At 40.2% G+C, this 14,818-nt stretch overlaps 1 protein-coding gene across 3 annotated transcripts in view; it reads right to left on the bottom strand.

Moving 5' to 3' along the window:
* Window positions 1–14,818, bottom strand: part of TBC1D23 (TBC1 domain family member 23) — a 1,834,851-nt gene that overhangs the window by 382,622 nt on the left and 1,437,411 nt on the right. For all 3 annotated transcript variants that reach the window (XM_044071377.1, XM_044071378.1, XM_044071379.1), the window contains one exon: window positions 14,332–14,420. In XM_044071377.1, the coding sequence (XP_043927312.1) occupies window positions 14,332–14,420 (89 nt within the window). The remainder of the gene's footprint in view (window positions 1–14,331; window positions 14,421–14,818) is intronic.

Below are 14,818 nucleotides of genomic sequence, written 5' to 3'. Positions count from 1 at the left end.
TGTGACAGCATCAAGGAGGATTTTTGAATATTTATCTGGAAACGCAGACTGGTAAAGAGTGAAAAAACAATTGTTAAAGACTTCTGACATTGGAAAACAGTCTGCAAAGGTCAGTCATTTTTTTAAATAAGGAAAAATGTGAATGACTTGCAGTCTGCAATGAGTTGTCCCTGAAGCTAGACATTTTGTAAACACTCTAGAACTTGTAGCTAACTCAAAGGGTAATGCAGAGAAATGATAATGTGACCCAGACACCTAATCTGCAAAATTTTCTGAAGTCTGTGGCTATGGGAATGCAAAGATAAGAACCTTTCAGATTTAATGTTACCCCAGCACTCAGAAGAGGAATGACTGGTAACAGACTCTGAAGGGTCAATATTTGGAATTTTGGTATTTTCACAGCCCATTTGAAAAAGAAAAAATGTAGACATGGTCTCCAGGAAAGCCCGTTTGAAACCAGAAACATTCTGGAATAGAAGCTTTCATCTATTTGGTCTAAAGGCACTGGTATAGTATAACTCCTAGGTTAAGCACATGTTTAACAACAGTAGCTATGGTCCTAAGCACAATACATGCACAATCATACACACACTTCAAAGCATCTTTAGACATCTGAGATAGGTTAGAAAATGTAGGATTCAGACAGCGCCTACCCTCTAAAGGATGTATGGTGGAACAATCAATCTTACAAGTTGTCAACACCTGAGAGAATAAACTGGCAGAAGGAAATTCTCTTATGCAACCTAACACCTTACCTTCTTCTCCACATGGGGAATGTTTGGTATTATTAAGTGTTCTGCTATTTTTATGGAGTGAAGGCTGAGGGTCGTGGTTATTGCAGGCAGCATTTCACACATCCTCCAAGGCTGGCATAATAGGAGGAATGGGTATACCATGAGGTAAACCCATTTTCAGCACATCATATTTACTCACTTTAGAGGGGAATATCCACTTGTTCCCATAAAAACACATCACTCATCATGGAACTAGTCTTAGAAAAGGAAAAGACATCTAATGGATTTGGAGAGGAGCAACTTTCCTCTGAATTAGAGTCTTGGGCTTGAGAATCAGACAAAAAAAAGCCCTGTCTGTGTCAGAATCCTATGACACATCTTCCTCAGGAATGTATTGACCTAGTTAGTCTTCTGGTATGGATTTCTTCTCTCCAGGATTAAAAGCCTGCAATAAACTCCTGGCTAAGGTAAGAAACTCATCCTTATGAACAGACAAAATGTCTTTGGATGAGCAATGTTTAACCTTTTGTTTCTTTTTTCTACTGATATTCCTTGAAGAATACCAAATGAAAGACCACACTTTATCCCGGGCAAGAAACCTCTTTCCCCACCCTTCTGAGAAGAAACTCCCAGACCCAAAAAATATGGCTCTCCCATGCCTGGACTGGACACAAACAGCTGCAGAGGATATGGTTCAACCTTGGTCCATGGGGCTGGAAGGGACTACACAAGTGGAACCCAGAGAAATGAGTGAGTGATCCGAGGAACAACAAAGGGCCACTTCGGAGTCACCTACTAATGGCTGAGGCACTGTCTAAACCTGTGGTGGAGGCAAAGGCTTATATTCTGTTTTTTTTTTTTTTTTTTTTTTTTTTTACAGGAAGAAAAAACAGCAAGGCCTGTGTAAGAATCCATACATTTTAAGTGCTACTGGGAATAGTCGGTTGGAAGATAAGTTGTTAGACAGGCATTTAAAAGCAGATTGCACACTTAACTCTTCCCACACAGCCCCTGAAAATTCATAATTAAAGTCCTTTTGAAAGAAAGTGCAATGAGAGAAAACAAGAAAAGAAAATAAGTTGTCATGAAGTGTACACAAGCACCAAACATAAAATACATTTCTGGTCCTGAAATACACTTCCTGATGTTTTAATATAAAACCTTCAAGCAAAATGTCTCAAGCAGTAAAATGATAAAAATATGTTATGAAGTGTACACAAGCACCAAAACACTCAAACATTATTTTAAGTAAATAAAACACTTCCCAATCTTTAAACACTAACACTTTAGTTAAAATGTCTTAAAAGCAATATATTTTTTCACAAAAACGGCCACCTTCTAAAAAAAATATCAGCTTCTGACAAACGTCTGATATTAACATCATCTCTGGTATTCTTCAAAAAAAAATCAACAGACAGTGTTGTTTCTTGGGACAGCATGGTCAAAAGCCCATGCTGCTCTGAGAAGGATAGTCTACATATTTCTCTCCTCTACTCTTTCAAATAATGGGTAAGGCCTTGTCCATTCTCATAGTGCAATTTTTGGGGAAATGCCAAACTGACAAACCTATCAACATATCAAAATCAACTCAACAGAATTTTAAGGTTTTACTGTTCAATGCCAGGAGGCAAAAAAAATTATACTCCCTCCAAGCCCTCCTCACACACGAGAATATAGGTATCTATGCAGTTACCGAGACATGGTTTAAAGTGGCACAGAGTACCCCAGCAGTGCAAGGTTTCAATGCTTTCCACACTTTTAGACTAGCAGCTGCATAGACAGGGGCAAAAGGTGTAGGTGTCTCAATGTACAGCAATAACAAGCATATCTCCAGGGTGGTCAGACAGGATGATATGTTGCCGTTCCTCCACATGCAGATCACCACAGACAAAATCCCGTACCATTTCCTAGCCAGCCAGAGGTCACCTTCCATGTCTCAAAAAGCTCACAGTGCATACTTGGACCTACTGGAGACACTTACCATCCAACCTAACACCTTACTTGTGCCAGATTTTAATTATCCCTCTACAGATAGGGAATCCTTCACAGCCTCAAATCTACAGGTGCAGAGATTCCTGGACTTAGTAAATACAAACACCCTTCACCAAATTGTGAATACTTTCACTAGAGGCTCCAACATACTGGACCTCATGTTCAGACATATGGGAGAATGCTGCCACCCCCCAATGTCTCATCCTCCATGATAAGGTCCAACCACAAAGCTGTCTCCTTTGAAATGAAAATTACTCCATAATCCCATTAAAACCAGTAACAGGAACTATTCCAAGGCAAATTACTTGTTAATAAGTGATGGTCTGTCAAAATGTAATGCTCCTCTGAATCCCAAGACCACACCAACATATGCCGAATTGATCTCAGAAACTCCGTGCATCTATGTCAATGGCTGCACACACGCTGCTGTACCTAGCAGAAGTAAGGTCAGAACTAGCCCCAGAAATAAACCGCCCTGGTGGCATCTCAAATTAAACACGATATACAACAAAAGGAAAACAATTACGGCAAAAAATCAGGAAGGGTATTTGCCATAAAGATAAAAACTCTCTCATCAAAGTGAATAGGCAACAAAAAGGGCTAATTAGGTTAAGCAAAGCCAACTTTGAGGTTAAGCTATCCACCCAGATGAAAGATAACCATAAGACCTTTTATAGACATGTCAGAAACCTCAACAATGGCACAGAGCAATGTGCTGAACTAGTGATTAATGGTGCCACATTCACAGGGCCTGGCGATATAATGACCAATTCAGCTCCAAAGCAGACAAATTCAGTTCCAACTTTACCATCCCTCTCACCCCAAACCATCCCCCGCTAATAATATCCTCAAACATAACCCCAGCTATAACTAGGGAGCATGTATTGGCTGCACTCACTAAAGCCAAAAACACAACCTAAATGGCTCCCAGTAATATCCGAGGATACCGCCTTAATAATCTAAAGAATGACTTATCAGGACCACTGGAGTCATTATTTAACTATATTCTTAAAACAGGCTTTGTGTCACGTGAATGCAGTACTGCGATAATCATCTCCCTTCATAAGGCAGGACCTTCAACAGATTCTGGAAACTACAGACCCATTAGACTAACTAGTCTTATTTGCAAAGCTATGGAAAGAATTATAATGGAAACTATAAACAAGGTCATAGGAGATCTCAAGACAATGGATCCATCCTAATTTGGCTTTGTCAGAGGAAGGGCGTGTTTACTGAATCTGGCGGACTTCTTTGAAAAGGACAATGGAAGAGGGGGAAAACTGTGCATACTGTCTACCTAAACCTGGCTAAGGCATTTGATAAAATACCCTACTTGCGCATTGTAAACAAACTTACAGAAGTACGTATAAACCCCTGTATAACACTTTGGATAGATAGCTGACTCACTGACAGGACCCAGGAGGTTAGAATCGGTGAAGCCCCCTCCACAAAGAGGCCAGTCACCAGTGGAGTCCCCCCAGGGCTCTATGCTAAGCCTACTCCTCTTTGGCACCTGCTCCTCAGATGGCAAAGCGAATGTCAAAGACCTCCGGCTATCCATGTTTTTCAGGTGACTGCAAACTGGGAGCAGTCAATGAATCCACCCCCAAGATGAGAATACCCATCAGGAAGGTCTAATGCAGACAAATGCTTAGTGCCAAAGCCAGGGGTTAAAAGAAATGCATTACAGTACTTTTTGGGAAGTCTGCCACCCCAGGTAACTGTCATCAATAAAACACCCTTAAAAACTGATTCACTAGTCGGGGATCTGGGAACTCATGCAGACAGTAACCTAGCCTTTGACCAACATGTGTCAAATGTAGTAAGAAGATCTTTCTATGTTGCTCAACTTATAAGCAAATGCAAGGCATCTAGGTCCAAAGAGGTCATCATACCACTGTACTCGTCCCTCAGTAGGCCCACGGTAGAGTATTATGCCTCCTTTGGTATGTACCTGGCCAGACACATGCAGCAACTGGAACGTCTACAAAGGTTCCTTACAAAAAGAATACATGGAGTAAACACAATGTCCTATGCCGATAACCTCAAAGCCCTGTTTCTTTACATGGTATCATACTGACTTCTGACAGGTGATCTTTGCCTGGCATACAAGGCATCCCTGGATCCTGTTTTGATGAATCTTAAGCACATTCACAAAACAAACAGCATCAGAACTACTAGATGAAAATACCTAACTTTTGCTTGCAACATAAACAAGACATGTTGGACAGACAGATCTGTTTCTCAAAATTCCCACTCTCTGAAACAGGCTACTCATGTATGTAAAGCAAAGTTCCTCACTATCCCTACTTAAGCGCAACTTGGACCAATGGATGGGTAATCGAAAATTCACCCATGGTCTGGCTCTTACGTCTCTAATGGAAAGAGTCAATCACTAAATCACCCCTCATAAAACAAATACAAATCAAATCTGTGGGTCACATTTGGGTTGCACGGCTAGGGTTTTAAAGGCCATAGTGGTCATTATGCCTAGTATGCATCTATGAATCTAGCAAAATAAAAAATACATCAACAATATTTAAAAAGGCAATATTATCTGTGTGGAAGAGATTCTCTACAGGGACTTATCTGCCAGAAATGAAGCTTGTAGCCAATTGCTGCTCATGTGAAGCCTCAGAGCTGCTTTCCCTTGAGGCAGCAACGAAAGTACTGAAGTTGCCTACATTCTGACTGCTGATTTCCCAATAAGGGGCTAGGTAATTAGCAGTCTAAGTGTAGGTATGGAGGCAGGATGCAACTAGGGTTGCCAACCATCTGGAATTCTTCCAGACTGTCTGGAATTAAGGGACACTGTCCAGAAAACAGAGACTGCCTTTTCCGGACAGTGTATTGTCTGGTTGTCTGAAAAAAATAAAATTAATTGTGGTGTACCTCGGCCACGACAACTGGTCATGGCCAGGAGATTAATTTTCTTTTAATTTAAAAAAATATATATATATGTTTTTTTAAGGGGGTTCTTCTTTAAGAATGCCTTTTGTATCTGGTCGCACAGATGCAGCAAATGAAAACAGATTGCAAACTCCTGTTCCATCTGTGCGAACGATTGTTTATGTCTTTGTCTTCCACGCGCACAGAATTTGAATTCCAAAAGATGTTTGGACTGCGCAGTCGACCACAAACAGACAAGTGAGGTAGGTAGGGGTATGTGCGTGTGTTTGTGTGGGGGGGACCTTTGTGTAAGACAATGATTCGGCTAACCTCTGCCCTGTTTTATAATGTATTACTATAAATAAGTAAAATGCATTCCAGAGACAGCATTCTGCTGTTCTGCTGCAGAAGACAACTATGGATGTTAACTGTACTGCTGCTAGACTATCAGCTTTTAATATCAAGGAGCAATGATGTAGTTTTGTTTAATGTATGCTGATCCTTATCAATGAGATCATAAACTTTTGTTGTATTTGTTAATGCATAGTCCACTAAATCTACAGTAGTTAATATGATTGCTGGTCACCTCTTATTTGTTATTTCCTAAGCTTATGTATTTTGTTTTTTGCATATATGGTTACAGACTATTTGGTAATATATTCTCTACTTCCTTATATGGGAAAAGACAGCTTCAGTACTTTTTTTCTGCTATATAGTGTTGCTGCATGCATATCTCTGTGAACTTCTTCCATTTCTATTTCCATTTTCTTCCTTTCCTCTTGACATCCCTCATACAAGAAGGATATAATCTACAAAATGGAAGTCATCTTTTTAAATTTTGTCTTTGAAATATGCATAGGCTATTCAGGAGAATGAGAAAGGGAAGACTATGGGCTTTTTGAAATATTTAATTTGAAATATAACTGGTCTGTATATCAGGTAATCCAATCTTCGATATTTTTCATTCATGTTGATAGTTTCCCATCTTTCTTGTTAAAGAGTTCTTTCAAAAGCTGCAAAAACATTCCATTAGTTATCATTTCATATATTCACTGTTGAAAAGAAAAGTCTATGGGAATGTCATTAAAAGTGTAATAAACATTTACAACCAAAGAGGAGTTTAATATTTATATTTTGAAACATACAAAAGGAAAACCCCTTAGATTTTTAAATATCTGATCAATGATTTTTTTTTTTGGTTTTAGACAATATAACAACAAAAAACGTATTGCTCCAGCATGGACTTCACACAGTTAGTTAAGGACTGTTCTATGCAGCCCAACATTTTGTCTTTATATGATAAACATTTTATAATTACAGATCTTGGCCTTTGTGAATCCTAAGTAGTCTCATGAGTTAATGACTTATACATTCTTCAAGATCAAAGAGGAATGATTCTGTTTTTTTTAACATCAGTGGGATAATCTCTGCAACAAGAAAACATGCCCAATCTCTTTCTTCATCACTCTCAGGAAAATATTACAGCTTAATATTAAACAACCTAACCTTGTTTTCCTGCTTAGGCTCAAACCATGTACCTTAGCTACAGTAAATGAGGCTGCATCCTCTACCCCAAGGAACTGTGAGCTTCAAGGAGAAGTTTACTGCTGCTCATGCTAAGTCTGTTTCCAATGTGCAGATGTTTTGTTTAGCAAATGGTATTACTACTGTGGTATAGAATTTTAAAGCTGTGTTAGTAGTACAACAGGTAGCATACTTGTGTTCTGATGCAGAAAGGCTGAGTTCTACTCCCACAGCATGTAGATGGATTCCTGATACTATGTTGTATTTTAAGGGGGTGGGGTGCTGCAGTCCGGAGAATGTCCTCCTTTGGATGAGATGGCTGGAAACTATGAACCTCTTTTCAGTTTGCCATCCATTCCCCATTGCAATATTACCATTTTTTAATGTCTTCTTTTTTACTTTTGGCTGTTCCCATTAGGGGTCGCCATAGCGGATCACCCGTTTCCATTTTTTCCTGTCCTCTGCATCTTGCTCTGTCACACCAACCACCTGCATGTCCTTTCTCACCCACATCCAAAAACCTTATCTTAAGGCGTTCTTCTTTTTCTCTTACCTGGCAGCTTCATCCTTAGCATCCTTTTCCCAATATTCCCAGTATCCCTCCTCAGCATATGTCCAAACCAACCGCAATCTCGCCTCTCTAGCTTTGTCTCCAAACCATCCAACCTGGGCTGACCCTCTAATATACTTATTCCTAATTCTGTCTACCCTCGTCACACCCAGTGCAAATCTTAACATCTTTAACTCTGTCACATCCAGCTCCGACTCCTGCCTTTTTGTCAATGCCACTGTCTCCAACCCATATAACATAGCTGGTCTCACTACCCTCTTGCAGACCTTCCCTTTCACTCTTACTGGTACTTGTCTGTCACAAATCACTCCTGACACTTTTCTCCACCCACTCCACCCTGCCTGTACTCTCTTCTTCACCTCTCTTCCACACTCGCCATTACTCTGAACTGTTGATCCCAAGTATTTAAACTCATCCACTTTCGCCAACTCTACTCCCAGCCACTGGGGATGCACAAACCAGTGCATTTCTTTGTGCCAGTCCCAAGCCCAGATAAATGGGGAGGGTTGCATCAAGAAGGGCATCCGGCATAAAACATTTGCCAAATGAGATATGCAAAAAACAATACAGATTTACTACCATTTTTTAATGTAACATAGGCAATTTATTCTTCAAGGGCAGCAGGCACTGAATTTGTAGATGAAACACTGAAATTTAAAGTTGTTTGCTAGCAGTAACCTTTTCATTAGTTACAGGTCTTTTTAATGTGGATTTATTCAGATGACTTTTACTTCTGCAGAGACTGTGCATATTGACTGATATTGGCGAACTGTAATGACAGGAATTTGAGTGTTTATGGTTGAAATGTTTTGAACTGGGCAGTTTTGTCATTATTGGTTCATATGTTTTGTTTCATTGCTTAATGGAAAAATGGTTACAACTATAAATTTAAAACACACTAACAAGTGGCGCAGTATTATACAAGGAATATAATTTATTATACATTATAAATTAATGCAATCTTTATACAATCAGGAAGGTGAATCAAAGAACTTTTGCATCGTCCTAAAAATGTGTGCAAGGGGGCCGATGATATGAAAAAAGCCCAAAGGTAAACTTAATCAGTCACTGGTCAGATACATTTTCTTTGAATGTGGGTTTCAATGCTGTTTCAGTGAATGTGAGTTTCAAAGGCAGAGAAGTTTTAATGCTAAGTCTAATTTCATTATGAGACTGTATTGCTTTGTTTAGCAAATGTCTACCAGTATTTGTGCTACAAAATTTGAAATAAAAGTTTTAAATTAAATCTAAATATTTGTAATCATTGTAGAAGTAAAGCAGAAAACAGCATGCACACAGAGTTTTGAACAGTGTTTAAGGCAACTGGGGAGAAATGGAGAAATAGCCAAGTAATGGGATATTGGAAAAGATGTGTGGGGGAGGGGACATGAAAAGTTGGTAACCCTAGATACCACCCAAACAGCCAAAAGTAAATGCAGCAGTGAGAATTAGGAACATATTATAAATGTTAGTATGAAGGAAGATGTGGGGTATCAGAGTGATGTGAAGGAAAATATCACCAATGTGAGTGAAATAAAAACCTACTCTTAAGATTTTATGCCCAACCTCCAAACTCACCAGGCTCTCTCATTCTCAGCCATCAAAGTACAGGTGTGTAAAATCTTACCATAACAGTAGATGTCCTTCTCTTCACTGTTGCAGTATTCCTAAAATAAGGGATCTCCTGCCAGTCTCCTGCCAAGGATAGCCCATTGTCTGGCCAGTACACCAAAGCCTATACTATCTACAGGTGCTGTATATCACACATATTCTCCTCACGCACGATGTAAGCCATAAAGGTGATGTACAAACAAAAACAATTCAGAGCCAAAAAGCCCAAGGAGGAGCAGAAGAAACATTTGCATCCAGAAGGAGAAAAGAGAGAGAAGAAACTCTCAGCCTGGAGGGCAAGGACAACAGGCTAGAGCTGAAGGAGCAGGAGGGAGGGAACAAATACTGCAACAGTAAAGAAGACATATACTGTTATGGTAAGATTTTACACAACTGTACTATATCCTTCCACGTCACTGTTGCAGTATTCCTAATGTAAGGGAGAGTAAAAAAGCTCAAGAGGAAACATGGGAAGAGGATGGCAATGAAGAAACCTCAAAAAAAACATGTAAGATAGCCCTGGAAATAGCATCCAACTTACAATGCTTAGTGAAGGTATGGACAGAAGGTAAAGTAGCAGCCTCAAGAATGGAATGAGACTCCAGCAGAGGAAAGACATATGCCAAAAAAAGGAATAGCAAGAAGAGATGGCTTTAGAAATCCAGGAAAAGATGGTGTGCTTAGAAACAGCTATACACAAGGACAGGGATGAAAAGAAACAAAAAAGCTGCTTAGATCTGTGAACAGCTTTAGTTTTATCTGAATAATACCTGAGTTGTCTATGCAAGTCCAAGGTGTGTTGAATCTTCTCACTAGCAGACTACAGAGAAGGAACACAGGAAGGCAAATTAACAGATTGATTAAGGTACAACTCAATGACCACCTTGGACATAAAATAAGGATTAGTTTCAAGAGACATCCTGTAAACCCTCTTTGCCAATGTGACAGCCAAAAGAAAAACAGTCTTCCAAGTACAAAGTTGTAAGGAAGCTAAAGCAGCAGGCTCAATGAGGACCAAGGAAGGTGGAATAGGCTTCCTGGAAGGTCTAATAAGAACGCCTTTAAAAAATGTTTGACCTCAAATCTGTAGGCCAGAGAAGAATTCAAGGGCAGACAAGCAAAAATTGCTGATAGGTGAGCTTTAACTGAAGAATATGTCAACCCAGCATGAAGCAGATTACACAAATAAGAGAGGGCCACAGAAACTTCAGCAGATAGAGGATCCTGATGGCGAGACAGGCACCAGGTCAAACATCTCTTCCACCTGGATAAATATGACTTCCTGGTAGTGGGCTTCCTGATCTCCTGCAGGACCCAAAGCAAAGCCTCAAAAAAAGGTGCCTAAAAGATATCAGAAACCTATCACCCACAGTGCCAGTTGAAGAGTGGACAAATAAGAATGGATAAGAGACCCCTTTGCCTTGTATGAGAAGGTCCACACAGTGAGGTAACCTGTGGTGAAATGCCCCTGGCCAAGTAAGAAAAAAAGGAGAACCAATGTTGGCTGGGCCAAAAATGAGCCACTAACAAGATTTTGGGAGAGTCCTGCCTGATCTTGTGTAAGACTCTTGGAAGTAGAGGAAGGGGAGGGAAGGTGTACAGAAGCAAGCCCTTTCCAATGAAAAAACAAGGCATCCACATTCCAAGCCAGATGATTTGGGAATCTGGAACAGAAAAGAGGAAGTTGTCTGTTCAGAGGGGAGGCAAAAAGATCTACCCGAGGAATACCCTTATGAGAGGCAATGCCCAGGAACACATCTCTGTGAAGCATCCATTCATGAGACTGTGTGTGCTCGACCTGTTCAGCGGCAGCAGTACAAAAAAGATTTTTATTATCCAAAGCAGCATTGATAATTTGGCCATATCATCATCATCAGGAAAAGCCTGAAGATGAAGCCAAAAGTAACACCTCACTACAGAACCAAATGCAGCAGCCCTGGAAAAGCATCAGGTGAATCATAACTGCACTTAATAAATTGGCAGACAACTTGAGAGACAGAACCAAACAAGGAAAGGGGTGAAACCTTCCCTAAGAAACAGGGAGACCAGAAATCAACTGAGAAACATGTGAAAGGAGAAGGAGGGTTAAAACATACCTGACTGGTAATTAAAAGTCCGAAAAGAAAAGGGTGGCAGCAGTATAGACCTTTCTGCCCTGCCCCTCCATGTCTCTAATATCCTTATCTGAAGGAAGCAACCTGGTAGAGGGCAATACCTTAGAAAGTTAGTCACAGCAGACAGACACCACAAAAGGATCAACAGAAGACCATTTAAACAGAAATTTGCAATCAGGCACATTGTAAAATATGTCAGGTTTCTAAAAAGCTGGAGGCTAAGAATCAGGTGCTACAGAAGCTGCTGAAAATGTATCCAGGAGGGCAACAAGAAGTAGAGGAAAAGCAGAAGACTTGGGAAACTTCATCTGGAGACATTCATAATACCTCTTCTGGATATCAAAAACTTGAGAAAAGTCTGACTTAAAGAATACCATCATACAGAAAACAGTGGCCCTAAAGCAGAGTTCTTCTAAAGGGGGATATGGACTAATACAATCCCCTTCCTCTGAGCCACAGTCCAAGAAGGAAGGGATATGAGAAGAGTAGGATAATGATTCTTCCCCCGAATCCTGATCCTTATTCAGAGGAAACCTGCTCCCTAGATCTCTTAATAGGAGTGGAAGCTCAGAAAGGGGGCAGGCACAAAGAACCCTATAAGGAGGCTTTAAAGGCATTAAAGTGTTAAACAACCCTGGAGTAAAATCCTGTCATTCTCATTGGGGATACTTAACTGCAGGGGAAATACGCTTGTTTTTCTGCGGGACATCTGCATGAAAAAACATGAGAAGGTCAGACCCTTGTTGACACTCAAGTGTAGTAGGGATCTTCTCCCTCACTAAGGTTTGTGGAATCCCCTCAGTCCCTCAGATATAATCAGCCGAGATTTCCACTCAATATCTGGGGCAAAAGTTTGGAAAGCCTCCAAGGACATGTTAGAGAAGTCAGATGCATTCCAGCCTCCAATGAGGGCACAGCAGAAGAATCCGAGGTAATGACCAGATGATTCTCCAGGCTTTCACTAGCCTTGACAGAAACATCTGGGGGAGGCTGGAAAGCATCCATATCAGACCAGAGTTTTTTGGCCTTTTTCTTTTCGGATGGCTGACCCTCAGGATGTGAAGACTCTACTGTAGCACCACGAATCAACAGCTTATGATGGTGGTTTATGGGTAAATAGTGAAGGAGAAAAGGGAACTACAGAGGGTCTAGGGGACAAACTCTGGACAGACAAAACACTGTGAAAGGTCATGGAAGTACCCAGACAAGAGACACACTGGTCATGACAATCTTTATACGGAATCTGCCTCCCACACTGTTGTTTTCCCTTTCTGGATGACATGAAACCAACAACACTAAAAATAAACAAAAAAGACAAGGAAGAATCTCAAAAGGGTACTTATTTGAAAAACAGCTCGGTAACCAGCACATAGGAAAAGTGTTCAAATCGATGTTCAATGCATTCAGACTGGTGGCAAAGATGTTCTGAAGTGTGTGTGTGTGTGTGTGTGTGTGTCACCTTTAAGTCCTAAGCCATGTTAGGGGAGCATACAGCTCCTGTAGATAATAAAGGCATTGGTATACTTGCCAGATGATGGATTACTCTTGGTAGGAGATACCTTGCGTTAGAAATATTGCAACAGTGATATGGAAGGACACCTATATTGTTATAACCATGTAGTGGATGTGTACCCACCTTCCTGAGGTATATAAACCCTTCAGCTTCTCTTTTTCTGACTACTGATCTTCAGGAAGAAGAGTCCCCTATGGACGATCACACTGTGGGCAAGGTAATATTTTATTTTATTTTTACAATAGGTGAAATATCTCAAAGGGAGCAAAGATGCACAGGTAGAACACAGCAGCACAAATGCTTTTGCACACTTCCATGCCTTCATGAGTAACTAGTTAGCAACTCTTCAGTCTCCAGCAGGGTCTCTGCTGCAAAGACCTGACTTGAACCCTTTTTATGGAATGCGAGTGTAAAGGATAAGCATAGCTAAAATCACTTTAGCTAGCAGATCTAGCAGACTCTCTCTCTCTGATACCATCCATGTGGGAAGAATAAAGACACCTTTTTGAAGTTGAATAAACTACTGAAAACTTCAACAAGATGTCTTTATTGCTCCCACAGGGAGGGTATCAGAGAGAGAGTCTCCTAGATCTGCTAGCTAAAGTGATTTTACCTGGACTTATCCTTTATATGTTTCTTGGGTCACAGGTAGGATACCAGACTTCACTCGAGCTCTCTGGATTACCTCCATTTTCTTTTCAAGGAATCAAGTATGGTATGAATGACTAAAGCACTATTCAGGAAACCATGACCTTTCACAAATGATCCACTCAACCGGTCAGAACCTACATTTTTCCTTCACATAGCAGCAAGTCTTCACACCCTCCCCTGCAGGGGACTCGGTTTCCTACACTGTTTCACTAAATACACCCAACTTCCTTCACCTCCTGCATCCCCTTAGATAATATAATCACCTCTGAGGTCACCACTCACCAAGCCTAGGGGTAAGTAGGTTCAAGTCTACTTGGGCTTGTGGATCATGGTTTGTCGAAAAAGGGAACTGATATGACAAGTAAATATCAATCGGAAAAAGGGACTTCTGATCACCCTCCACCAGATGACCCTCGAATACCTGAGCCATTATATAAACATGGGTACCAGAGGTGTAGCTAGATAATACCATTATGTAACTGGGGTATACAAAACTTTCAAACAAATTTTAAAAGTAACAGAGTCATGCTAGAAATGGTGAACTGTGGTAAGCAGACCAGAGGCCCAAGGAATTATACCAAAGTAAAACGCGATGTATTTCAAGTGAAAAGTAAATTTGATTAACACTATTTATTCACATTTGTTTCAATTCACCTGCTACTAGAAAGAAGGTGAACTGAGGAATCTCTACTTCAATTTAAGAAAATAAATTTGCACACAATATTTATTTACCTGTTTCATATTCCTCTTCATCTCCAATACTGAAAACTGGTTTTACCCCACGGTAGGGTTTTCCCAATTTGTCACTGCTGCTCACATGCCTAATAAGAATTAAATCAGATTACATCACCATCACTGCAACAATAAGAGACTGCACAAAAACATATAAACAGCAAAGAAAGTGTGTGAATTGATAAATAAAGCTGTCTTAATTTCAGACAAGCTCCTCTACATGAAAATATGAGCACAGGAGAGAAATGGAAAGGTTGTTCGCATGTTTTCAAGACTTTCAATTTCTCAGACAAAAAGCAACTTAGCATGACAGGGCATCTTATTTCAGTATCTTGGTATTATACCAGATCATCATGAAACACACCACAAAACAAATTAGCCAAAGCCACATAAACAGGTTATAATCAGAGGTCACTAATCCTACTTCAGGATCAAATTTCATTTTAAAACTAACTGGCTAGATTATCATGTAAGAAACTGGATTCGG

The sequence above is a fragment of the Protopterus annectens genome, chromosome 5.part0 (assembly GCF_019279795.1).
Source record: "Protopterus annectens isolate FY-2018-M chromosome 5.part0, PAN1.0, whole genome shotgun sequence".
Lineage (NCBI taxonomy): Eukaryota > Metazoa > Chordata > Ceratodontiformes > Protopteridae > Protopterus > Protopterus annectens.
Note: the sequence above shows the minus strand (reverse complement) of the source record. Positions and strands in the feature narration are given on the sequence as shown.